This window comes from Ranitomeya variabilis, chromosome 5 (assembly GCF_051348905.1).
Source record: "Ranitomeya variabilis isolate aRanVar5 chromosome 5, aRanVar5.hap1, whole genome shotgun sequence".
Classification (NCBI taxonomy): domain Eukaryota; kingdom Metazoa; phylum Chordata; class Amphibia; order Anura; family Dendrobatidae; genus Ranitomeya; species Ranitomeya variabilis.
In genome coordinates, this window is record NC_135236.1 from 237408284 (window position 1) to 237435368 (window position 27085).

The 27085-nt window shown below is 45.4% G+C and overlaps 1 protein-coding gene across 2 annotated transcripts in view; it reads right to left on the reverse strand.

Annotated features, from left to right (window-relative positions):
• FAN1 (FANCD2 and FANCI associated nuclease 1) overlaps nt 1–27085 on the reverse strand; it is a 35903-nt gene that overhangs the window by 4854 nt on the left and 3964 nt on the right. For both annotated transcript variants that reach the window (XM_077263924.1, XM_077263925.1), the window contains exons 4-13: nt 23489–23690; nt 23158–23391; nt 22136–22267; nt 21909–22017; nt 20642–20761; nt 19753–19917; nt 19257–19422; nt 13460–13563; nt 13134–13328; nt 11610–11738 (exon numbers count right to left, since the gene is read on the reverse strand). In XM_077263924.1, coding sequence (XP_077120039.1) covers nt 11610–11738; nt 13134–13328; nt 13460–13563; nt 19257–19422; nt 19753–19917; nt 20642–20761; nt 21909–22017; nt 22136–22267; nt 23158–23391; nt 23489–23690 — 1556 coding nt within the window. The remainder of the gene's footprint in view (nt 1–11609; nt 11739–13133; nt 13329–13459; nt 13564–19256; nt 19423–19752; nt 19918–20641; nt 20762–21908; nt 22018–22135; nt 22268–23157; nt 23392–23488; nt 23691–27085) is intronic.

The following is a 27085-nucleotide window of genomic DNA, read 5'->3' on the forward strand; positions in this document are numbered from 1 at the left end:
AACTGCGAATAGGGGACCGCTTCCATAGAAGCGACCATTTTCCCCAGAACCCTCATAGAGGGACAGAGGGTTCGGGCCTTTTAGTGCTCTGACACCCTGACGAAGAGAAGGAACTTCTCCTTGGGAAGGAAGACCTGAGCCCGAAAGGTGTCAAATTCCATTCCTAGGAACTCCAGACGCTGGGTTGGAATCAAGGAAGACTTCTGGTAGATAAACAACAAATCCCTGTAAAAGAAATACGGATCTGGGGTTAGATCCAGGTCTGCCTCCTACAGACACTAAGCAAAAACTGAGTTGCCTGGTGCCTGTCGGAGGGTGTATACTGCTGGGGAGGAGCTACTTCTTCATTTGCATAGTGTCAGCAGCATACACCCATGGTTACCTGTGTCCCCCAATGAGGTGAGAAAGAAAAAAGTATCTCCAGCTAAATGGCGCCTGCGCAGTAGCGTCTCTTACCAATAGATGACACTGCGCAAGCACCGCCATCTTGCTGGAGCAGAATTTTTCTTCTTTTGTTCCAACAAAATGGCGCTGGCACATGCGCAGTAGCATCTATCAGCAAGCAATGCTCTCAATTAAGAGCATTGCTTGACGATAGATGCTATTGAGCATGCACTGCAATTTTGTTGGAGGAAAAAAATGGAGCTGCAGCAGAATTTGTGCCAGCGGCGTTTGCACAGTAGCAAACTATAGATGCTCCTGTGCATGTACCAGCATCATTTTGATGGAGCAAGAAAAAAAAATGGCTCCAGCGCAATGCGCAGCAGCATACAATGGTAAGGAACAGATGCTACTGCACAGGCGCCATTTTGCTGGAGGTAAAAATAATATTTTACAAAGCCAACACTATTGTATGCGGTATTAAAAATAGGGGGGGCAGGTCAAGTGACCTGTCATAAAAGCCACACTGATGAATATGTAATCAGAGCACCACAAAGCCGCCCCGGGGCAACGAGCATATCATTCACTGAAAACTACAACTACAGATTACACAACCTCAAGACGGATCTCATCAACCCAGGTATCATTGTAATCAGTATAACGGTGCCGACGTGACCATTTGCGTAGGTTACTGTGCACGATCCTGCTGACAGGTTCATTTTAAGTAGTAGGACAGAAGCCAGGATCCTGATGTATATGCACACATTTATTAGATGATTCTGGTGGCCTTTATTGCTTTATCATACTAATGCTTGAACCATTTGATTACCTAATTCATATGGTTCCTGCTTATTAGTGTTGAGCGATACCGTCCGATACTTGAAAGTATCGGTATCGGAAAGTATCGGCCGATACCGGCAAAGTATTGGATCTAATCCGATACCGATACCCGATACCAATACAAGTCAATGGGACTCATGTATCGGACGGTATTCCTGATGGTTCCCAGGGTCTGAAGGAGAGGAAACTCTCCTTCAGGCCCTGGGAACCATATTAATGTGTAAAATAAAGAATTAAAATAAAAAAATATTGCTATACTCACCTCTCCGACGCAGCCTGCACCTTACCGAGGGAACCGGCAGCGTTGTTTGCTTAAAATTCGCGCTTTAACTTCCTTACGCGAAGTCCCGGCTTGTGATTGGTCGCGCGCCGCCCATGTGACCGCGACGCAACCAATCACAGCAAGCCGTGACGTAATTTCAGGTCCTTCAGGATTTTAAAATTACGTTCCGGCATTGTGATTGGTTGCGTCACAGTCACATGGGCGACGCGACCAATCACAAGCCGTGACGTCACGGGAGGCAGGAGACGTGCGCATTTTAAAATGCGCGCGTGTCCAGCCTCCCGTGACGTCACGGCTTGTGATTGGTCGCGTCGCCCATGTGACTGCGACGCAACCAATCACAACGCCGGAACGTAATTTTAAAATCCTGAAGGACCTGAAATTACGTCACGGCTTGCTGTGATTGGTTGCGTCGTGGTCACATGGGCGGCGCGCGACCAATCACAAGCCGGGACTTCGCGTAAAGAAGTTAAAGCGTGAATTTTAAGCAAACAACGCTGCCGGTTCCCTCGGTAAGGTGCAGGCTGCGTCGGAGAGGTGAGTATAGCAATATTTTTTATTTTAATTCTTTATTTTACACATTAATGTTGTTTCGATACCGATACCACAAAAGTATCGGATCTCGGTATCGGAATTCCAATACCCGCAAGTATCGGCCGATACCCGATACTTGCGGTATCGGAATGCTCAACACTACTGCTTATGTGTCTCACACAGAAAAATCAATGGCTTGTATTTAAATTGCAGCTAAAAAAAAAAATGGGGGGGGAGGGAGAGAGAAGGGTGCAGATTTATGTGAAGAAATACTAGCCATCTAAATCCTGCTGCTTTGCCTTGTCCTTTGCATTATCTATGCTGCCATGGTTCTCATAGGTGCAGTACACTGTTATATATACCACACAGTGCCACCTGCTGGTCAATCATTCCGAATTTAAAATAAAATCAGACTTTGCTCAAATGTGGTGACAGATTCCCTTTACCTAAACTATTAATATCAATACAGATTATGGATGGCTGAGGACAGTGATACCTGTGCGCCTGAAATCCGAAGCCTTGTTGAGGAATCCTCTTTTATCACTATACAGTGGGGGAAATAAGTATTTGATCCCTTGCTGACTTTGTAAGTTTGCTGACAAAGACATGAACAGTCTATAATTTTAAGAGCAGGTTAATTTTAACATTGAGAATATCAAAAATAAAATCCAAAAAATCACATTGTATAAATTATATACATTTATTTCCATTTTGCAGTGAGAAATAAGTATTTAATCCCTCTGGCAAACAACTTAATACTTGGTGGCAAAACCCTTATTGGCAAGCACAGCAGTCAGACGTTTTTTGTAGTTGATGAGGTTAACGCACATGTCAGGAGGAATTTTTGGTCCACTCCTCTTTGCAGATCATCTCTAAATTATTAAGATTTTGAGGCTGTCGCTTGGCAACTTGGAGCTTCAACTCCCTCCATAAGTTTTCTATGGGATTAAGTTCTGGAGACTGACTAGGCCACTCCATGACCTTAAAGGGACTCTGTCACCTGAATTTGGAGGGAACAATTTTCAGCCATAGGGGCGTGGTTTTCGGGTGTTTGATTCACCCTTTCCTTACCCGCTGGCTGCATGCTGGCTGCAATATTAGATTGAAGTTCATTCTCTGTCCTCCGTAGTACATGCCTGCACAAGGCAATCTTGCCTTACGCAGGCGTGTACTATGGAGGACCGAGAATGAACTTCAATCCAATATTGCAGCCAGCGGGTAAGGAAAGGGTGAATCAAACACCCCAAAACCCCGCCCCTATGGCTGAAGATTGTTCCCTCCAAATTCAGGTGACAGAGTCCCTTTAGTGTGCTTCTTTTTGGGCCACTCCATTGTTGCCTTGGCTGTATGTTTTGGGTTATTGTCTTGCTGGAAGACCCAGCCATGAACAATTTTTAATGTCCTGGTGGAGGGAAGGAGGGTGTCACTCGGGAATTTTCAGGACATGGCCCCATCCATTCTCCCATTGATACAGTGAAGTAGTCCTGTGCCCTTCGTAGAGAAACGCCTCCAAAACATGTTTCCACCTCCATGCTTGACAGTGAGGATGCAGTTTTTTGGGTCATAGGCAGCATTACTCTTCCTCCAAACACGGTGAGTTTAGTTAATTTCACGTCGAGTTAATTTCCTTCTATGACAGAATCACTGACTGGGTGGATCAGGGAAATGCTGTAGATATACTATATCTTGACTTTTAAAAATCATTTGACAAAGTATCTTACACCATCCTTATTGAAAAAAATGACTAAGTATGGAATGGACAAGGCAACTGTTAAGTGGATTCATAACTGACTTACTGATCGGACCCAAAGAGTGGTCGTAAGTAGCTGCACGTCCAGTTGGAAGAATGTCTCAAGCGGGGTACCACAGGGTTCTGTCCTGGGCCCTGTATTGTTCAACATCTTTATCAATGATATAGATGAAAGAATTGAGGGTACACTGATTAAATTTGCTGATGACACAAAGCTAGGAGGGATAGCTAATACTAGAGAAGAGAGAGGGGATTCAAAAAGATACTGTATTTTTCGGACAATAAGATGCACTTTTTTCCTCCAAATTTGGGCGGAAAGTGGGGGTGCGTCTTATGGTCCAAATGTAACATGTGGGGAGGGGGGCACTCACAGGAGGCAGGAAATGTCTCCACTGCAGGAATCCAGCGGTGGGGAAACCACGTGGTCCCGATGATGAAAGTGAAGATTCATTAGCTGCTTCCCCGACCACCTGTCAGCGCCGAGCAGTGAGCGGACCCACCTGGTTTCCCCAGTGCTGGATTCCTGCAGCGGCTGGGGAGATCGTGTGTCCGGTGGAATAGGGGGCAGGAGCAGGGTGCCACAGGAGGGATCGCTGGATACCTGACAGCACAGCCCTGGCTCTGCTGGGTACTCCCTGCTCCGGCATAGAACCTTTGTGAGGTCATGAAGAGGGCAGGCTGGAGCATCACATGACTGCACAAAGCCCTACCTCTTCATTATGTCATCAGGTCCTGAAGACATGTAATCTGCAAGCTTCTTATTACATGAGCTATGGAGAGGCAATAAGAGAGAGGCTCTGTGTGGTCATGGGATGCTGCAGCTCTTCATTACTTCACCACAGCGTGGCTGGCTGCGGGACCTGCACAAGTAAGAATTAATTAAAAATGCACTCTGCCACTCCTGTGGTGAACTATAACTCCCAGGATGTCATAGGATCTGCAGGACATGCTGAGAGTTATAGTTCTCCCATGAAATCTTAAAGCAGCATCCAGTGTTATTTTTTAGTGCTGGAGTGGTGATTTAAATATAAGCCCTGAGCCCCCATTCTTATACTTGCCCTCCAGCATCTTCATATAATATTTTACAGACACCACACTGGTCCACAGCACCATCTTCTACCCATAGCTTCCAACATAATAACATACTATTATATATAATAACACCACATATAGTATGTTGCTTATATTAAATATTTTACCACATTTTTTGCTTGAAATATTTTTTTCCCTACTTTCCACCTCTAAAACCTGGGTGCGTCTTGTAGTCCGAAAAAATACGGTAAATAAACTGGAGCAGTAGGCAGCAACTAACAGAATGGTTTTTATCAGGGAAAAATGCTACTACAACATCTGGGCAATAAAAATGTAAGAAAAAGCATATACAGAACGGGAAGAATAGGGCTAAGCAACAGCACATGTGAAAGATTTGGGTATACTAATAGATTATAAACTGAACATGAGTCAACAGTGTGATGCAGCAGCAAAAAGGGGTAAATCCAATTCTGGGATGTATTAACAGAAGCATACAGTCTAGATCACGCAAAGTCAGTATTGCCCTCTCCTCCTCTTTGGTCAGACCTCATCTGGAATACTGTGTCCAGTTTTGGGCACATTTTAAAATAGACATCAACAAACTGGTGCAAGTTCAGAGAAAAGGGACCAGAATGGTGACCGGTTTGCAAACTATGTCCTATGCGGAACATTTACAGGATTTGGGAATGTTTAGCTTGCAAAAAAGAAGACAGAGGAGACCTAATAGCTGTCGACAAATATCTCAAGAGCTGTCACATTGTAGAAGGATCATCCCTATTCTCATTTGCACAAGAAAAGACTAGAATCAATGGGATGAAACTGAATGGGAGGAGTCACAGATTAGATATTAGAAAAAACTTTTTCAGGGTGATCAATGAGTGGAACAGGCTGCCACGAGAGGTGGCGAGTTCTCCTTTCATAGAAGCCTTCAAACAGAGGCTGGACAGACATCTGTCTGGGATGATGAATCCTGCTTTGAGCAGGGGGTTGCACCAGATGACCCAGGAGGTCCCTTCCAACTCTACCGTTCTATGAATTAGGGATCCTTCTCACTTGTGCGAGACTCGGATGAGTCTCGCACGGCAATACCCAGGCGCTGCTGCCAGCACAGAGGAGCGGAGTGTGCGGCTGCATGTAATCCTATGCGCCGCACGCTCCGATCTGAATGCCGTGTGCAGAGCCGGGTTTTAACCATGCGAGACTCATTCGAGTTGCTCGCAAGTGAGAAGGAGCCTTAATTCCAAAGATGAGTGTAACTACAACAGGTGCAGGGGTTGCAATTGCACCTGGGCCCTGGAGCCTAGGGGGCCCTAAAAGTCTCTTTGGCCTATAGAAAAAGACTATTGCTATTAAAGATTTAAAATATTTGGGGGCCCCATTGGAGCTTTCGCATCAGGGCCCATGAGTTTCAAGTTACACCACTGGCCAAAGAGCTCAACTTTTGTCTCATCTGACCACAGCACCTTCTCCCAATCACTCACAGAATCCTCCAGGGGTTCATTGGCAAACTTCAGATAGGCCTGCACATGTGCCTTCTTGAGGAGGGGGACCTTACGGGCACTGCAGGATTTTAAACCTTTACGGCATAATGTGTTAGCGATTTGTTTTCTTAGTGACTGGTCCCAGCTGCCTTGACATTACAAGTTCCACCATGTAGTTTAGGCTGATCTATCACCTTCCTCATGATCAAGGATACCCAATGAGGTGAGATTTTGCATGGTGCCCCAGATCGATGTCAATTTACAGTCATTTTGTATTCCATTTTCTTACTATTGCACCAACAGTTGTCTCCTTCTCACCTAGCATCTTGCTTATGGTTTTGTAGCCCATTCCAGCTTTATGCAGGTGTATTTTGTCCCTGACATCCTTATAAAGCTCTTTGCCCATGTTGTAGAGGTTAGAATCTGAGTGATGAATTGAGTCTGTGGACAGGAGTCTTTTATAAGGCCGGTTTCACACAGTCAGTGGCTCCGGTACGTGTGGTGACAGTTTTCTCACGTACCGGAGACACTGACACACGTAGACACATTAAAATCAATGTGTCTCTGCACGTCAGCGTGTTTTCACGGACCGTGTGTCCGTGTGCAAAACACGGAGACATGTCAGTGTTCGTGGGAGCGCACGGACCCATTAAAGTCAATGGGTCCGTGTAAAACACGTACCGCACACGGATGCTGTCCGTGTGCAGTCCGTGTGCCGTGCAGGAGACAGCGCTACAGTAAGCGCTGTCCCCCCCAGCGTGGTGCTGAAGCCACCATTCATTTCTTCTCTCCAGCAGCTTTCGCTGAAGATATGAAAAATCATTTTTTTTTTGGTGTTTAAAATAAAGATCCCTGTCACCACGACCCCTCCCACCCCCTGTGCGCCCGCCCGCTGGAAATCAAATGCTCACCCGGCTCCCTCGCTGCTTCGTCTCAGCGCCACAGCTTCTTCCTGTATGAGCAGGGGGTAGGAGGGGGGTGGTGACAGGGATCTTTATTTTAAACACCAAAAAAAGATTTTTCATATCTTCTCTCCAGCGAACGCTGCTAGAGAGAAGAAATGAATGGTGGCTTCAGCACCAGATGCAGGGGACAGCGCTTATCTCTAGCGCTGTCTCCTGCACGGTCCGTGTGGTACCCAGTCGGCACACGGCTGCCGCACGTGTGCCACGTGAGCACACGGACACATAACTCCGGTAACGATTTTTCCGGTACCAGAATTATCTGGACATGTGGGACAGGCCTAAAGGTGAGTATGTAAGACAGCTGTGTATAATGCAGGTAACGAGTTGATTAGGAGCATCTAACTAATCTTTAGGAGCCAGAACTCTTAGGCTATGTTCACAAGCTGCGGATTTTGCTGCGGATCCACAGCGTTTCTGCAGCTGCGGGTCCGCAGCAGTTTCCCATGCGTTTACAGTACAATGTAAACCTATGGGAAACGCAATCCGCAGTGCACATGGAAAAAACGCGCGGAAACGCAGCATGTCAATTATTTGTGCGGATTCCGCGGCGGTTTACACATGCTCCACAATAGGAATCCGTAGGTGTAAAACCGCAGGGGAATCCGCAATAAATCCACAGTATTTCTGCAGTAATTCTGCAGGAAATCCGCAGGTAAAACGCAGTGCCTTTTACCTGCGGTTTTCACAAATCTGCTGCGGAAAAATCTGCAGACCTCAAAAAGACGCACATACCCTTAATGGTTGGTAGGGGAACAAATATTTGTCACTGCAAAATGCAAATAAATTTATAGAATTTATACACACATGGTCAAAATTGTTGGTACCCTCGTTTAATGACAGAAAAACAATGGTCACAGAAATAACTTGAATCTGACCAAAGTAGTAAATAAATAAAAAATCTATGAAAATGAACATATGAATGTCAGACATTGCTTTTTCCACCACGCTTCCACAGAATAAAAAAAAAATTAAACTCATGAAACAGGCCTGGACAGAAATGATGGTAGCCTTAAAGGGAATATGTCACCTCAAATTGGCAGGCTATGTAAATGCCCTGTGTCCGGTCCGATGGGCGATGTTTTGTCTTTTCTCCACCCCATCCTTCCCTGCTGTCTGCAATATTTTCGTGAATTTGAATAGGTGTCCTCCATAGTTCGTGCGTGCGCAATGCAATCTTGCCTCGCGCACGCGCAGTATGCTTTGCCCAACTGTGGGCAAAGCCGAAAAATATTACTGCGCATGCGCCGGCGCACTATGTCCCGGAACACAGCGAAATACTTCCGGGACATTTGCCCGCAGTTGGGCAAAAGCATACTGCGCGTGCGTGAGGCGAGACTGAACTATGGAGGACACCTACTTAAATTCTCGAAAATATTGCGGACAGCGGGGAAGGATGGGGTGGAGAAAAGAAGACGAAACACCGCCCATCGGACCGGACACAGGGCATTTACATAGCCCGCCAATTTGAGGTGACAGATTCCCTTTAGCTTAAAGGGCCACTGTCACCCCCTCCAGCCGTTATAAACTAAAAGAGCCACCTTGTGCAGCAGTAATGCTGCAGTCTAACAAGGTGGCTCTTTTAGTTTTTGATTCAGTTATTCCCTCAATAAAGCGTTTTAAAATTTGCCCTAAATACCTGTCCTTAGACCTGGAGGCGGTCCGAAGCCTCCTCTGTGAATCTCCCAACGGCCGTCACTCTTCTCTTCTGGGGATGTGGTCGCCGCCCCCTTCGCGCTGTTTCTTCTTAAATCCGGCGCCTGCGCTGTGCATGCCTGCCTGGGACAGGCGCAGTCTTCATTGTCCGTCATAGGTCAGATGCAGGGTGCCTGACTGCGCCTGTGCGGGCAGTGCGGCAACCCTGTTGCTGAATCCCCGCCCCGCACTGTGTTATTCATTATGCACAGTGCGGGGCTGGTATTCCTGGGCATGCGCACTGCGCTGTTCAGACGCTCCCCCAGCTCCGACGCTCCCCCAGCTCCCCCGCCTTCCAGAGTTGTTATTTGCGGCTGCTTCATTCCAAACGCTGGCAAGGAAACCTGTATATTACGGTAACGCTGGAAGGCGGGGGAACATCTGAACAGCGCAGTGAGTGGCTCTTTTAGTTTATAACGGCTGGAGGGGGTGACAGTGGCCCTTTAATATTTTGTTGCACAACCTTTTGAGGCAATCACTGCAATCAAGTGGTTCCTGTAACTATCAATGAGACTTCTGCACCTCTCGACAGGTATTTTGGTCCACTCCTCAAGAGCAAACTGCTCCAGTTGTCTCATGTTTGATGGTCGCCTTTTCCAGGCGGCATGTTTCAGCTCTTTCCAAAGATGCTCAATAGGATTTACGTCAGGGTTCATAGAAGGCCACTTCAGAATAGTCCAATGTTTTCCTCTTAGCCATTCTTGGGTGTTTTTAGCTGTGTGTTTTGGGTCATTATCCTGTTGCCAGACCCGTGACCTGCTACCGAGATCAAGCTTTCTAACACTGGGCAGCACATTTCTCTCTAGAATCCCTTGATAGTCTTGAGATTTCATTGTATCCTGCACAAATTCTACACACCCTGTGCCAGATGCAGCCAAGCAGCCCCAGAACATAACAGAGCCTCCTCCATATTTCACAGTAGGGACAGTGTTCTTTTCTCGATATGCTTCATTTTTCTGTCTGTGAACGTAGAGCTGATGTGCCTTGTCAAAAAGTTCCATTTTGGTCTCACCTGTCCATAGGACCTTCTCTCAGAAGCTTTGTGGCTTGTCAACATGAAGTTTGTCAAATTCCAGTCTGGCTTTTTTATGATTTTTTCAACAATGGTGTCCTCCTTGGTCATCTGCAATGAAGTCCACTTTGGCTCACACAACGACAGATGGTGCGATCGGACACTGATGTTCCTTGAGCTTGAAGTTCCCCTTTAATCTGTTTAGAAGTTTTTCTGGGCTCTTTTGTTACCATTCTCATTATCCGTCTCTTTGATTTGTCATCAATTTTCCTCCTGCTGCCACGTCCCGGGAGGTTGGCTACAGTCCCATGGATCTTAAATTTCTGAATAATATGTGCAACTGTAGTCACAGGAATATCAAGCTGCTTGGAAATGGTCTTATAACTTTCACCTTTAACATGTTTGTCTATAATTTTCTTTCTAATCTCCTGAGACAACTCTTTCCTTCCCTTCCTCTGGTCCATGTTGAGTGTGATACACACCATGTCACCAAATAGCACAGTGAGTATCTGTAGCCCTATATACAGGCCCACTCACTGATTGTAGACACCTGTGATGCTAGTTAGTGGACAAACCATGATTTATCATGTCCTATTTGTAACATTATTTTCAGGGGTACCATCATTTCTGTCCAGGCCTATTTCATGAGTTTTATTTATTTATTTTATAATTCGGTGGAAGCATGGTTGAAAAGCAGTATCTGACTTTTATTTGTTCATTTTCATAGATTTTTAGTTTATTACTACTTTTGTCAGATTCAAGTTTTTTCTGTGACCATTGTGGGTTTTTCTGTCATTAAATGAGGGGTACCAACAATTTTGACCATGTGTGTACAAAGTCATTTTCGGGATTTTATTTTTGAAAATTATAGACTGTTCATGCCTTGGTCAGTGGGCAAACTTACAAAGTCAGCAAGGGATCAAATACTTATTTCCCCCAGTGTATGTAAGTGAGCTCTTCCAGGATATAAATAGGATGTTACCTAACTCTGTCTCCACAGCTTATTTTAAATAAAAGGGGGAGTTACCAGAGTGAGACAAGTAACTAACAGAACAGGAGAACTGAAATTTGTCTTTTTGCAGCTCTTGAACTCTGCTGTATTGCAACAATATTGCAACCCTGTCTGCCTGTGAGATGGAAACTGAGAGGAACCTGCAGATCTGTCAGTTATAATCACACACAACTCTGCAGTGAGTTCAGGAGAGCAGAAAACGGCCATTACGTATCACACTGGTAACTCCCTCTTCAGGTAAAAATCTCTGGAGGCAGAGTCCTCACCATAGTCTGGAAGAGGTCATTTATACACAGTAAATAAGAGATGATTTCTCATCACCAGGGCATCTGATATGAGACATACAGGTTATAGAATGCTGAGGTGAAGGATACCTGTATGTCCACATTAGTAGTTTAGATAGGCCAAATGTGCTGATAGATTCCCTTTAAATGAACAAACTGCTACTTTACCAAAATGATTAGAAATGTAATTTCTTTCCAGACCTCTGAAAATTATCAGTGTTTCTAATACGGTAATGATTGGGGAAAAAATAGATTTACAAGACAAAATATGCATTTGACACTACTGAAGCACAGCAGCAGCAGTCTGCTGCCATGTCTACGACATGCCACAAGACCTACGTACCTTAGCCATCTGCTTCTGAACATTCCACACCACTAGATCAGGGAGACCTCCTCTACAGTGCCGAATGTCTTTTGACATTTTCCTGCATATTTCACTTAATATTGGTCCACCAAGACAGGACACCAGCCCCTGGGAGGAAAGTGACAGTCTCAAAAGAAATCCAAGACACCTGGTCTTTAAAAAGACCCATCACCAGGTCAAAAGCGGGCAGTTTTTGCTTTTATTTTATTCCTGCAGCACCCGTGTATTTCAGTTATTTTTTTTAATCTTCCATACGGTTCTAGAGATATGGGTCTTTTTATTTAGCACTAATGTTTATGGCCTTTACTAAGGGGGCATATGGCCACTTTTGATCTGGTGACAGGTCCTCCTAAAATCTAAGTTAAAAGGAACCTGTCACGTCCTTTATCGGTATTAAACTGCCCCAATGTCTTGTTAGTGATGCACATTGCATAATCTTTCTCTCAAGGAGAAAGTCCCAATATTTAGTGCAAAAATCACCTTTTGTACTTTGATTGCCCCACATACCTTCTTTTTCAGTCATGGGATGTGGTTCTCCTGCTTTTCTGTCAGTCAGTCAAATGTGTTTTGAAATTCTCCACGCCCATCGTATTAGCATTTCTTCCTGTCACTGCTCCCTACATTACTGCAATCTCCGAGCAGATCCCACACTGGCACAATGATGCTCAGCTTTCTGGGCATGGCACTGAATCTGGGTATACAACCCAGCTTCATATCCTATGTGCGCATGCTCTGGCGAGCGAAAAGAGAGGAGTGCATAGTGTGCGTGCTCACAAACTGTCATGGGGCGACTGACTGCTGCTCCAGAGAATGCGCACATAGGATATGAAGCTGGAACATACACCCAGGTTCAGTGCTATGCCTGGAAAGCTGGGCGTCATTGCGCCAGTGTGGGATCTGCTGGGAGATTGTGCTGATGTAGGGAGCTGTGATGGGAAGAAATGCCAATACGATGGAGAATTCCAAAACGGATTTCATTGACCATGACTGAAAAGCTGGAGATCCCCACCCCATGGCTGAAACAAAAGGTATGTGGGGCAATGATTTTTCCAATAAAAGACATGACGTGTTCTCTTTAAAGGGGTTGTCCAGAACTTTTATCATTGATAGCCTATCCTTAGGACAGGTTAGCCCTGTCGATCAGCTGTTCACAGTGTCGGCGGTGGCTGAAATTGCTCAATTGCGGAGCTCACAGCACAGCTGCATTGACTGGATAGCGGCCAGGTACTGCACATCCGCCACCTATTCAAAATGATAAGAGGTGGATGTGCAGTACCCGGCCTTGGCCACTGTTCTGTCCACAACTGAGCCGTTCCAGCCGCCACTGACACTGGGAATAGCTGATTGGCAAGGATGCTGGGTGTCGCACCCCTGCATTAATAAACCCTAATCCTGTATCCTTTTATATTAATGTATCTCTAAATTGCTAAAACACCTTTCTCCATTTACTCATTCTGGGATATACCCCCTGAGAGGTTGGAGACGTTGTACTACTACGAGTACCTGGGCCTGTTGTAGAGAGGTGAAACGTTCCCAGCTCACTAGTGCTGCCGACTCTCCTAGATGCGCACTCCACACCTCGGCCATCATGTCATGGAGAATCTCAGTAGGAGAGTCCTGGAGCAGCTGGAGACGATTTTCTATGGCATCCTTCCTATTCTCATAAAAACTGTCCGTGTACAAATCCAGGGGGAAAGCCTGCAAGACATCACACAACAAAACGTAACAACATAGAGACACAACGCATCTGCCTCCGGTCCCTGGGAATAGCATACGGCAGCATCTGTACATCCATACAGTTCAGGGACAAAACAAGTTGTCACACGTACCTGATAGGAGTTTCTGAAGACGTCGGGGATACCCTCCATAAAGATTATGTCCCACATGAACAAGCCATACAAAGTGCTGAATGTGGATCCTTCTCCGTGTATTCCTGAAAGAGGAAAAAAAACAGTATTCTCTAGTTGTCATGCCCACATGAAAAAGTTTAATATTCATGAAAATCATGTATATCATACGTTATGTATTAAACCACTGATGCTGGACCAGCATGGCGGACTGCAGAATGCCACTTCACAAGCATTTTCATATGATAGTCGTTGATTTTACAGCATTGCTTAAATTTCAGCTTTGCATAAAGCAATAGAACAAAATATAAGAATTGTTATAATGTACAGTGGCATGTAAAGGTTTAGGCGCCCCTGGTCAAAATTATTGTTGTTGCGAACAGTTAAGCAAGTTGAAGATGAAATGATCTCTAAAAGGTCTATAGTTATAGATGAGAGGTTTCCTTTGTATTTTAGGGAAAAAAATATAGTATTTTTTTTTCAATTGAAAAATTAAAAAAAAAAAGAAATTGGGTCAATGCAAAAGTTTGGGCACCCCTTAGAGATTTGTGTGCTCAGATGACTTTGACCAAGGTTTCAGACCTTAATTAGCCTGTTAGGGTTATGGCTTGTTCACTATCATCGTTAGGAAAGGCGAGGTGATGCAAATTTCCCAGCTTTATAAAAACCCATCATCCTTTAACCCTGTGCCAAAAAACATCAGCCATGGGTTCTTCTTAGTAGCTGTTTAGCACTCTAAAAATGATGGAGGCCCACAAAGCAGGAGAAGGCCATAAGAAGATAGCAAAGTGTTTTCAAGTTGCCATTTTCTTAGTTCAAAATGTAAAAAAGAAATGGCGGAGAACAGGAACAGTGGTGGTCAATATAAGGTCTGAATGACCAAGCAAAATTTTAGTGAGCTGCTCTTAGGCTTGCTAGACTGCAAAAGACCTTCAGAAAGATTTAGCAGACTCTGGAATTGTGGTACATTGTTCTACTGTTCAGAGACACCTGCACAAATATGGTCTTCATGGAAGAGTCATCAGAAGAAAACCTCTCCTTCGTCTTCCCCATAAAATTCAAAATCAGAAGTGTGCAAAAGAACATCTAAACAAGACTGATGCATTTTGGAAACAAGTCCTGTGGATTGATGAGTTTAAAATATAACTCTTTGGCAACAATGATCAAAGATATGTATGGAAAAAAAGAGCACAGAATTTCAGGGAAAAAAAAACCATCTCACCAACCATTATACATGGGGAAAATCAATCATGCTTTGTGGTTGTGTTGCAGCCAATGGCATGGGAACATTTCACGGTTACAGGGAAGAATGGATTCAATGAAATTTCAACAAATTCTTGATGCAAACAAAACAACATCTGTAAAAAAAGCTGAAGTTGAAAAGAGGACAGCTTCTACAAATGGATAATGAACCTAAGCACATGTCAAAATCCACAATAGACTATCTCAAAAGGCACAAGCTGAAGGTTGCACAATGGCCTCACAGTCCCCTGATCTGAACATCATTGAAAATCTGCAGCTAGACCTCAAAATAGCAGGGCATGCAAGACGATCCAGGAATCTCACAGAACTGGAAGAATGGATGAAAATCCCTCAAACAGGAATTGACTCTTGTCTGGCTACAAAAAAGCATTTTCAAGCTGTGATACTTTCAAAAAGGGGGTGACACTAGGTACTAACCATGCAGGATGCCCAAACTTTAGCATCAGGCCATTTTCATTTTGGAATTTTTAAAACTTAAAAGATGAAAATATATATTTATATTTGCCTAAAATACAGGAAATGTCATCTTTAACTTAAGGCCTTTTAGAGATCATTTCTTGCTTTATTGATCACAATGACAGTAATTTTGACCAGGGGTGACCAAACCTACATGCCACTGTATATCATTAGAGAAATGTTTTCTTTCTTTCTTCATTTATAAGTCACTTCTTCTCAACCGCCCTCAGCTTCCTGAACTTCTCACCCTGATTCTCAGCTCACTGATGGTTCAGATTACAGCTGCCTATTAAAGTGAACCTGTCAGTTGATACACAATGCCCAATCTGTTGGCAGCCTATATCAGGCACTGGCTGTAATATCTCAGCTGGGTGGGTATGTTCTGAAATGCTGCGGAGTCTCATTAAAAAAAAAAAGCATAAAAGTTAATAGGAGATGGAGACTGATCCGCGCCGTAGGCTAGTCGGAAAGGCAGGTACCCAGGGGCCTCTCGCTGCTCTGGACTGACAGGTCTCTGCCTATACATGCATGAATATGCTGCAGCTTTTCACCCCAGTGCTTGATTCACATCTACACTGCTCAGTATTTTTTTTTTTTATAATGTCCTCTATGCTGCTGCCTTTAAATGTGTATTACACAGACACAGGATAACAGGAATCCCTCATGTCTCTGTGGATGCTCATGCAGCTATCCTCCACCTACTAGCTCAGGGAGGGCTGAAAATTAGAGATGGAAAGTGGTAAAAATGCAGAAGTCATATACTGGACAGAAATAGTTTTATTCCTTACTAGTGATGAGTGAGTATAATCCTTGCTCGGGTTTCCCTAGCACGCTCGGGTGGTCTCCAAGTATTTGTGACTGCTCGGAGATTTAGTTTCTTTCTCGCCTCATTGGGGGACACAGGTTAACATGGGTGTATGCTGCTGTCACTAGGAGGCTGACTCCTCCTCGGCAGTATACACCCTCCGACAGGCACTAGGCAACTCAGTTTTTGCTTAGTGTCTGTAGGAGGCGGACCTGGATCTAACCCCAGATCCGCATTTCTTTTAGGGTTTTGTTGTGTTTTATTAACCCTTTTCCCCTCTCTCTTTCAGATATTTTTCTTCAGGGTAACAGGGTGCAGTTTTCTCACCCTGTTTTCCCCCCTTTGAGCGACCGAGAGAGCAGTGTGGTATCACCCACATCACACCCTCTCGGACCCGCTGGGCAGGACTTCGTCCCCTGTCACCCATTCGGGTGTTCAGGGTGACTTTCTTCTTCGGTGGCCAGTCCTGCCCGTTTCCCCTCCTCATCCCTTTACTCGGAGAGGGCTGAGAGGAAGACGGCGGTCACTTCCAGTTACCCTCTCCCCCTGATTAGGGGTCGACTCCGTGTTCTGCGCCGGAGTTCGTGGCGTGGGAAGGAGGACTTCTTCCAGGACCCTCTACTCTAGAAGGGATCCTGATGTGTTCCTCAACTCCAGGTAGGGAATCTTCAAGCAACAGTACGGACTACCTGTGCCCCCCCCCCCCCCGGCAAGCCCTCATCCGCTGAGAGTCCCCTCCTCTCGGGAAAGCCGGTCCGCATTCAGTTGGACAACGCCACAGCCGTGGCTTACATAAACCATCAGAGAGGGACTCGCAGCAGACAAGTCATGACGGAAGTGGCAAGAATTCTCTGTTGGGCGGAGGGTCACAATCCCTCTCTGTCAGCCGTCCACATCCCAGGAGTGGACAATTGGGAAGCCGACTTTCTAAGTCGCCAAGGCATCGTGGCGGGCGAGTGGTCTCTTCTCCCCGCAATCTTCAGCCAGATTTGCCAGCGGTGGGGCGTCCCAGACGTCGACTTGATGGCCTCCCGGGCAAACCACAAGGTTCCCCAGTACGTCTCCAGATCTCGAGATCCGATGGCCGTCGGATGCGACGCCCTCGTCATCTCGTGGACCCAGTTCCAGATGCCCTACCTGTTCCCACCCCTCGATTCCAAGGGCCGTAAAAAAGATCAAGTCAGAGGGGGTCCCCGTACTCTTGGTATCTCCAGATTGGCCTCGCAGGGCCTGGTATGCGGAACTGGTGAACTTGCTATCGGACGCTCCGTGGAGGCTTCCGGATCGTCCGGACCTTCTTTCGCAGGGGCCCCTCTTCCACCCGAATTCTCGGTCTCTGAATTTAACGGTATGGCCGATGAGGCCACAGTCCTGAAGGACGCGGGTTTTTCTCATAGCGTCATCCAGACGATGATAAGAGTGAGAAAACCGGCTTCCTCGCATATTTACCACAGATGTTGGAAGGCCTTTTTCCGGTGGTGTCAGGACAACAATTTGTTTCCTATGACCTTTTCCCTTCCATCTCTTCTCAGTTTCCTTCAGGTGGGTCTAAATGCGGGTCTTTCCCTTAGCACCTTGAAGGGTCAGATTTCCGCTCTATCCATTCTTTTTCAAAGAGACCTGGCCTCCCTGCCTCAGGTGAGGACCTTCATCCAGGGGGTCATCCTCCTGTCGAGCCTTGGGATCTCAACCTCGTGTTAGACGCCCTCCAGCGTGCGCCTTTTGAACCGATCAAGGACATTTCATTCTCGCTTCTATCTTGGAAGGTAGCCTTCTTGGTCGCCATCACCTCCATTAGAAGAGTGTCGGAGCTGGCGGCATTATCCTGTCGTTCTCCCTTTCTAGTCCTGCACCAGGACAAGGTGGTTCTTCGACCGGTTCCTTCTTTCTTACCGAAGGTAGTCTCGGCCTTTCACATCAATGAGGACATTGTCCTCCCGTCCTTGTGCCCTTCACCGGTTCATCCCTTGGAGAAATCCCTTCACAAGTTGGATGTGGTCAGGGCTATCCAGATTTATCTCGCCAGAACTGCCTCTTTTCGTCAGGCCGATCCTCTGTTCATCGTCTTGGAAGGGAGCCGAAAGGGGCTCCCCGCTTCCAAGTCCACAATTGGTCGTTGGATCCGTTCGGCTGTTCTGGAGGCATACCGTGTCCAAGACAAACAGCCCCCTTCGGGGGTGAAGGCTCACTCTACCCGGGCTGTGGGAGCTTCCTGGGCAGTTCGTCACCAAGCTTCGGCCTCGCAGGTTTGCAAGGCCGCAACGTGGTCATCCATTCACACCTTTGTCAAATTCTACAAGGTGCATACTCAGGCTTCCGCGGACGCGAGCCTGGGTAGGAGGATACTGCAGGCGGCGGTTTCTCACCGGCCGACCTAACTTCTTTTTCTGCAGAATATCCCGCCCTAGGGACTGCTTTTGGATGTCCCATGGTTACCTGTGTCCCCCAATGAGGCGAGAAAGAAAGAGGGATTTTTAGTTCTTACCGTAAAATCTCTTTCTTGGAGCCTTCATTGAGGGACACAGCACCCTCCCTTGAAGTTGTACTGTGTTGGCTAACGTGCCGTTGTTGTGGGTGGGTACATAGGTTGAGTTTTTATATTACCTGTTCCTACTACTGCTTTTGCACCAACTGAGTTGCCTGGTGCCTGTCGGAGGGTGTATACTGCCGGGGAGGAGTTACTTCGTCTTTATTTGCATAGTGTCAGCCTCCTAGTGACAGCAGCATACACCCATGGTAACCTGTGTCCCCCAATGAAGGCTCCAAGAAAGAGATTTTACGGTAAGAAACAAAAATCCCTCTTTTCGCCGCAGCTGCATGATTTACAGCTGCTAGCCAGCCTGAGTGCATGTGGGGGTTGCCTGGCTGCTAGGGAATCCCCACATGTAATCAAGCTGTCTAGTATCTTCAAATCATGCAGCTGCAGGAAAAACTAAATATCCGAGCAGTCACAAATACTTGGAGACCACCCGAGCATACTCGCTCATCACTATTCCTTACATATGCACACTTGACATGTCAGGTAAAAGGCGAGAACTAAGTACTTTTATCTGAAGGTCACTTCTGTATGAAGTTGCGTCATGATACACAACTTCTTGAATCTCTATCACAGTGGTTGCAAGGTCTGACATCTGGTCAATAGATACTAGGCGACAAGACTGTAAGGGACATGCTATCCATGTAATTTTAGAGTAAAATCCCCAATACTACATTAAATACAATAGAAGATACAAGATTTGTGCCATGTCAGCAGACCTTGGTCAAAGCCGAGCTCTCTGTAATGTGCCAACGCCAGCTCTTCAACCGAACACATGACTGTGGAAAGAGATATTTCATCTCCATCCTCCTCCGTTAGGTTCTCCATCAGGAACACAGATTTTCCCATACCAGTCTGAGGATACATCTTGCCTTTGATGGTTATCTGCTCATCAAAAAATAAACATTTTCCTTATATATTTTATAAAAAAAAGTACATTTTCTAATCAAACATTTTTCTTGAATGACGTTAACCTTAAATATCCTATTCACATGACCACCGAGGGATGAGTGATTAAAAAAGTAGCTAAACTGCAGCTAAGCATCTTCTAAACAACCTGACTCTCCAGCAGGAGTCGGCTCCGCACCTCCAGGTGGTGACATCTCAGCAAGGTAAGCAGGCAGCCATGACAGTCTTCAAGACCATCTAGTTTTATAAAGTTTGCCCCACTATTATTCCCTCAAGCCTCTCAGAAATGGTCCACGTAAAGCTCACGTGTGTGACATCTTCTACATTGATCTCGGGAAGTTTATTGAACATATTGCGAAACTTCTTGCAGCTTGGAGCGTCCCTCATCCTCACGGCTCGTTGGTACAGGGACAGCTGATGGCCTGTCCGCACACAGGGATCTGACAAGCCCTCCAAAATATAGGCGATTGCCTAAAAAACAATACAAAGATAGGAGAGTACAATTATAACCCAATAATGCCCACCACATACACAAACTTACATTACTTCCTCCAGTTCATACTTAACCCGGCTTCCTAGATTTGGGTGGTTCACGGTGCAGCCACATCTGGCGTCACGTGGTATTATTCCCCAAATGCACACGCTTCTTAAAACTGCTGATCACAGCTACACAATGTGGTTATCTATCTGGGATGTAACATGTATAATGGCTCCTATGAGACCAGTACAGCGGTGGGCAGCGTACCCTCGGTATGTACCCACTTATACAGATGTGGGGATGGATTTCGGACTGTTCTGCAGTTTCCAGATTAGTAGACTGGAGATGAGAGGGAAGAACATTACTTGTATGGCTTAATATTTTAAGATGCGGTGGTGTCTTGTCTATGGCATTATTTCTGTGCTGTGTTGTGTATAAATATGTGATTCTCCAGAATTTATTTTAGTCTTTGCCTGATGAAGAGACCCGAGTTGTCTCGAAAGCTTGCAATTTGTTACCATCTTTTCAGTTAGCCATTAAAAAGGTATCAACCACTGAGGACTCTCAATTCTACCTAATACATTAAGGGATTATGAGCTGGAGGAACAATCGTGTTATTTAGGCTGCAGTATTTGCACATTGTAGGGGTGACAGCTAGGATTCAGAGTTACACGAGTGTATAATGATCAGTATATAGCACCAGTATACAGTAGTTACTTTCTGTGTGAGCTTCAGGTGCTGATGCAAATTCAGTACAAGTCGATCCCACCAGCGCCCCCTACTGTCTGAGCAGTACACGGTTTGGGACAAAAGTGTTTGTAGTAACTGAACAGCTTCCTGCAATAAAAAAAAAAAAAAAACATAGGGAAAATGTTACGCACAACATGCTCCATACTAAGCGTATTTAAATTCTGGTTGCATAATTAAAGGGTATTCACCATCCCTAGGGGTACAACCGCTGGAACCCCCTCGATCCTCAGATGGAGCAGGACCTGAGCACGTGCACCTCCACTCTATTAATTCATGATGGGACCACTGAAGATGGCACTCCCACTGAGAAGGAATGAAGCTACGGTGCACATGCTCCTCCTCTCTCAGGATTGCTGGGGGTTCCAGTGGTCGGACCACCTGCGATTGGGATGTTATCCCCTATCCTATGTTTCGGTGGTAAATTCTAATCTTGGAACATACCAGTTGTAAAGCTGGAAGGAAGACTCTGTTCACATCCGAGTCCGAGCCTCGCAGCCTCCATCATACTTGAGGAGAATATCGCACTGCATGAAGCAGGGTTTTTCCAATCAAAGCAATGGACACCATTCTCCTGCCTGACTACTATGCAAAAGAGGAACGTGTGTCCTCCCTGATATTTCTGCTCTTAAGGCTATGTGCACACGCCAGGATTTCTGGCAGAAATTTTCCTGACAAAAAACGGACATTTCTGCCAGAAATCCGCATGCGTTTTTACCGCGTTTTTGATGCGTTTTTTCCCAATGCATAAAATAGAGGGAAAAACGCGAAAAAACCGCAAAATTAATGAACATGCTGCTTTTTTTACCGCGATGCGTTTTTTTCACGGAAAAAAACGCATCATGTGCACAAAAATTGCAAAATGCATTCTAAATGATAGGATGTATAATGCATGCGGTTTTAATGAGTTTTTATAGCGTTTTTATCGCGAAAAAACCTCAACGTGTGCACATACCCTAACAGTGGCTTAAGAAACTGAGCAAGGGGCAAAGGCAAAAACCAGACTGCCGCACAAGAACATTCCCTAACAATTCATTTCCCATCTCTTGTGCCGACTAGATTAGATTAAAAAAACAGGAGAGGATGGTAGACCAAAAATCAGCGAACACTCGACCCGAGGATGATCTGGGCGAGATCCTTTTTTACCTACGCAACTATAGACTTGAATGACCGAGTGTCACTCAACACACTGAAGAAATTAGTGCACAGATTCCGACCATAGAAAAATGAAAATTACCTCATAATGATGTAATCTCTGCAGGATTTCTACTCCCCGCGATAGGATCCTTGTATACACCCAGCCGACAGTAAAGCAGCGCAGATACAATGGCAGCTCTGCGTGGTACCTATAGAGTGAGCACATAGAAGGTGGATCATATAATCCAGCACTAAATCCGGTAACAGTCCTTGCCTTCTGAATGTGTAGAACCCGCTGCCCACACCAGTCCCACCAATAGTCCATACCGGAGGCTCTGCTCATTCTTCAGCTGATCCCAGTCCTCCCTGGCACTCTCAAACATCAGGTGTGCTTCTTTCCAGTGCCCATTGGTCATAGCGACGACAATGTCTACCAGCTTGTGCATTGCAGATTCGTATCTATGGAAAGTCCGAATACACTGGTATATTATGCTGCAAAATCGCTGCCTACATTTCTATATACATGACTGTAACACCCCAACAGGAGAGCCTGTACCGGACTGGTAACACGTTAAAGACAAGTTCAGTTCAAATATGTCACAGTATGGTGATAGAAGAAATAATAGTTCTCATTCATTAAATCCCCTCTTACTTCAGGGGAGATGTACCTAATGTCCTCGGCCAGTCTTTGTACATGGGCCAATAGCAATGATGTGGTGGCTAGCAACTGAATTCTGCATCAAGCTAGTTGCCAAACTGGTGATGCCAGCATGTACAGCATGCGCCCGCTGGGGCCTGCCTACAGCATACGTTGCCTTTTTTCTGAGCTGAGCCTCGGGCAATATTCTATGTGTCCTGATTTGACACCAGCCTTTTTTAATGATCCATTGAATAATATCATTAAAGGATTGTTCGGTGAACCTTTTATCTTGGTTAGAATAGAGCAGCTGTGCGCATGCTCAACCGACACTGCATTATAATATTTCTATAGCGCCAACATATTCCGCAGCACTTTATCTTTTAGAGGGGACTTTTACAGACAATAAAGACATTACAGAATAACAAACCGTCACGATCCAATATGTGTACGGATATATACGGACCCATTAATTCCCTCTGGAGCTGCTGATTGCTGGTTTCAGCTTTTTCCAACAGCCCCATAGAGAATGAATGGAGTGGCAGAAGTGTGTTTGAACTGCCCCTACATTTTGTAACGGGGATAAAAGTTACTTGATCTGTCGATTGGTGGATGTTCCATTGACTGAACCTGCACCAATCATCACTGGACAATCCCTTTAACTTTTTATATAAGGACATCTATGAAATGACAGTCGTTACCAGAACCTCACCTTATAAGATCTTCTCTGTCCTGGAATATACTAGTACTCCTCTGTACGGTGTACTGTGGGAATGTCATGCGCCCCATGTTAACCATGAGGACGGTGGAGAGCAATGTCTGACCTCCACTAGCAGCTTCCTCTACCTCCATAGACTCGGTCAAAGAGAACAGGAGCAGAACTCTAGAGAATACAGCCCTGGGACCTTTGCAGACCCGGACGGCTCTCCCGGCCACATCCTTCGCTCTGTAATTAAGAAAATGAGACAAAAGTACATATAAAGGGTAAATGCACAACAACAAACAAGGAACTTGCTTTATAGTAAAACGAGACAAGTATTTACTTTTTCAGAATGGCAGCACCAATGCTGGAGCGGTTCTTGCTCATGCTGAAGATCGAACGTTGTCTGGAAAGCTTTAGAAATTCATCCACAAGTTGTTGTTTTGGGGCATTAGGATTTGCAAAGTGAAAAGACTTTCCCAAATTCTTTAACTCTGGGGCAGATAGAAGATCGAGTGCTTCAGAAATCTCCTCCAAGTCACTGTCTACAGAAAAAAACAAAAGGAAGTAAACTTGTGTAGATGCATTTTTCTCATCTTCACTTTAAAAAAAAATGGTTTCCCATTGTAACATTCACTTTAAATATTGCTACTTCCAAAAGATGGCGCTAGCGTTCAAGTCATCTTCCACTCTGAATAGGCAATTTGGATACTAAATTTCCCAGAACAGCACTGCATGGCCTATAAGTCTCCTTACACTGGTATGTCAATCATGTCACTCTCCAAAAGTAGGCCTTTATGTCGCACGAATACTGCAGTCAATGTCACAAGATCTCCAGGGGAGTGATTATATCAGAGGAGTAGCACCAGTCCAGGAGGGAGGCATGCTTTTTATTTAGGATGTTGGGGACATTTCATAGGAGTTGTTAAATCACAGTCAGAATATGATAATAATCACAATTATCTGCTGAACTAATTCCGAATATTATAGCTCATTCAGACCAGCTATACATTGGGGAACGAGCATTCTTGTTGGCCAATCTATACAGGCTAGCAAGGCCCAACACTTGTCATCCGCAGGCTTAAAATCTCCGTTCACAATTGAATTGTTTAATAGCATGTTATTTGGCAAGTTATTTAGCACTGATGTTCCACATTGATTAAAATGGCTATCAAATTTGAGTCATACAGTAAAAAAAAACAAGAAAAAAAAACGCTTGACAACGGGGAGGTGGAAAACCTTTTTTTCTGGCAGGAGCCATTTGGCTATTTATACTATCCTTAGGGCACTGCACAATATTATCAACTTCAAATTTATCCTGCTTTATTTGGCTAAACATTTAATTAACTCCCCCAACCCAATGTGATGGATGGAGCGGATTCTCTTTAGTGCGGATCTTATGTTAGGTGGTATGGATGATGTTGCTACTTGCAACTGCTTCTCCAGATTTCCATCGGTGTGAAATAAAGTCAACTCTTTGTGATGAGTTTTGAAGAGAACTTGAAGCAGTAAGTTCTGAACACAGATACATATTACACTACACGTCTCCTCACAGTGAGAAATTCATTACTGCTCAAGAAACATTTCTAGAAGTCAAGCAGTGAAGGGTCTGCTGTATACATCACATAGGAGACACAGAGACTTACATAAATTATGTAGGAGAGGCTGGGGCATACACATCACGTAGGAGAGGCTGGGGCATACACATCACGTAGGAGAGGCTGGGGCATACACATCACGTAGGAGAGGCTGGGGCATACACATCACGTAGGAGAGGCTGGGGCATACACATCACGTAGGAGAGGCTGGGGCATACACATCACGTAGGAGAGGCTGGGGCATACACATCACGTAGGAGAGGCTGGGGCATACACATCACGTAGGAGAGGCTGGGGCATACACATCACGTAGGAGAGGCTGGGGCATACACATCACGTAGGAGAGGCTGGGGCATACATATCACGTAGGAGAGGCCGGGGCATACACATCACAGGCGGGGCATACACATCACAGGCGGGGCTGGGGCTGCTGCTGCGGTCATCAGTGGGACTGGAACACAGAGCGCGCAGACTCTGTCCACAAAGTAAGTCCTGACAGAGATTAGCAAAATTAGGATTATTTAGTCTAGAAAAAAAGACGACTGAGGGGCGATCTAATAACCATGTATAAATATATAAGGGGACAATACAAATATCTCTCCGGGGGATCTGTTTATACCAAGGAAGATGACGGTCACAAGGGGGCATTCTCTGCGTCTGGAGGAGAGAAGGTTTTTCCACCAACGTAGAGGATTCTTTACTGTTAGGGCAGTGAGGATCTGGAATTCCTTGCCTGAGGAGGTTGTGATGGCGAACTCAGTCGAGGGGTTCAAGACAGGCCTCGATGTCTTCCTGGAGCAGAACAATATTGTATCTTACAGTTATTAGGTTCTTTAGAAGAAAGTAGACCTGGGGATTTATTCTGACAGAATATAGGCTGAACTGGATGGACAAATGTCTTTTTTTGGCCTTGCCAACTATGTTACTATGTTTAAATGGTTATCCCAAGAATCTTTTTCATACTATTAATCTTTAAAGGGCAGGACATGACTGAGGGAAATTTAGTGTTTCTAGAATAAACAAAAATACATTTTTACCATTTTTCCTGATGTATCAAAAGGATCAGAATCTGTCTCCTGCTCCTTCTGGCAGCTGACGTATAGTGGTTTCTTACTTTACTTGTAAAATAAGTCTTTTTAGTTGTACTATCATGTTATGACAAAGGTTCTGAACTTTCCCTGACACACAGAGTAGTAAGCACTTTCTGTTGGCTGCTCTGCAGTGAACTGAGATTCTCCACAGAGAGACTAAGGGTATGTGTCCACGTTCAGGAAACGCTGCGTTTTTGACGCAGCGTTGAGCAGCATGCATAAAAAACGCAGCGTCCAGATGTTACAGCATAGTGGAGGGGATTTCATGAAATCCTGTCTCCACTATGCAGTAAAAGACGCATGCGGCACACCCGAGAAAACTCACATGCGGCGCGTCTTTTAAGAACGCAGCATGTTCTTACATTGCAGAAAAAACTCAAGGACAACGCAGGTGACCTGCCAGTGACCTCAGGTGCAGATTTGGTCAGGATTTTACCGGCATAAAATCCTGACCAAATCCTGAACGTGGACACATACCCATAGGGTATGTGTCCACGTTCAGGATTGCATCAGGATTTGGTCAGGATTTTCCATCAGTATTTGTAAGACAAAACCAGTAGTGGAACAATTAGAGGAAAAGTATAATAGAAACATATGCACCACTTAAGCATTTATCACCCACTCCTGGTTTTGGCTTACAAATACTGATGGAAAATCCTGACCAAATCCTGAAGCAATCCTGAACGTGAACACATACCCACCAGCACTCAGTTCATTAACGAGAACCTGTTAGGGTACGTCTCCACGGTCCGTTTCGCCGGCGGGATCGCCGCAGCGGCGAAGCCGCTCGGCGCTAAGCCCCGCCCCCTTAATGGGACGCGATGGTGCCAGATGTGTACAGTACACATCCGGGATCATCGCACCCCTCGCCATAGGGCCCTGTGATATGCCTTGCGGGGACGCTGCGTCCCCGCAAGGTGTACAGACATGCTGCGTTCTGAAAAGACGCGCAGCATGTCCGGAGTCGCAGGGCCTCCGCGTGCGGGTTTCCACGCATAGTGGAGACGGGATTTCATAAAATCCCCTCCACTATGCTGGAACATCTGGACGCTGCTTGTTTGATGCTGCAGCGTCAAACAAGCAGCGTTTACGTACCGTGGAAACATACCCTGACAGGCCAAAATTGGTCAGTTTTTGCTGTCATTTGCTTACTGCTGCCTCCTGAGTATTCCAGTTTTTTTCTTTACCCGTCATAAGTTTCCAGAGATATGGGCCTTTTCTATGGTCTTTACCAAGGGCATGGTGCTCACA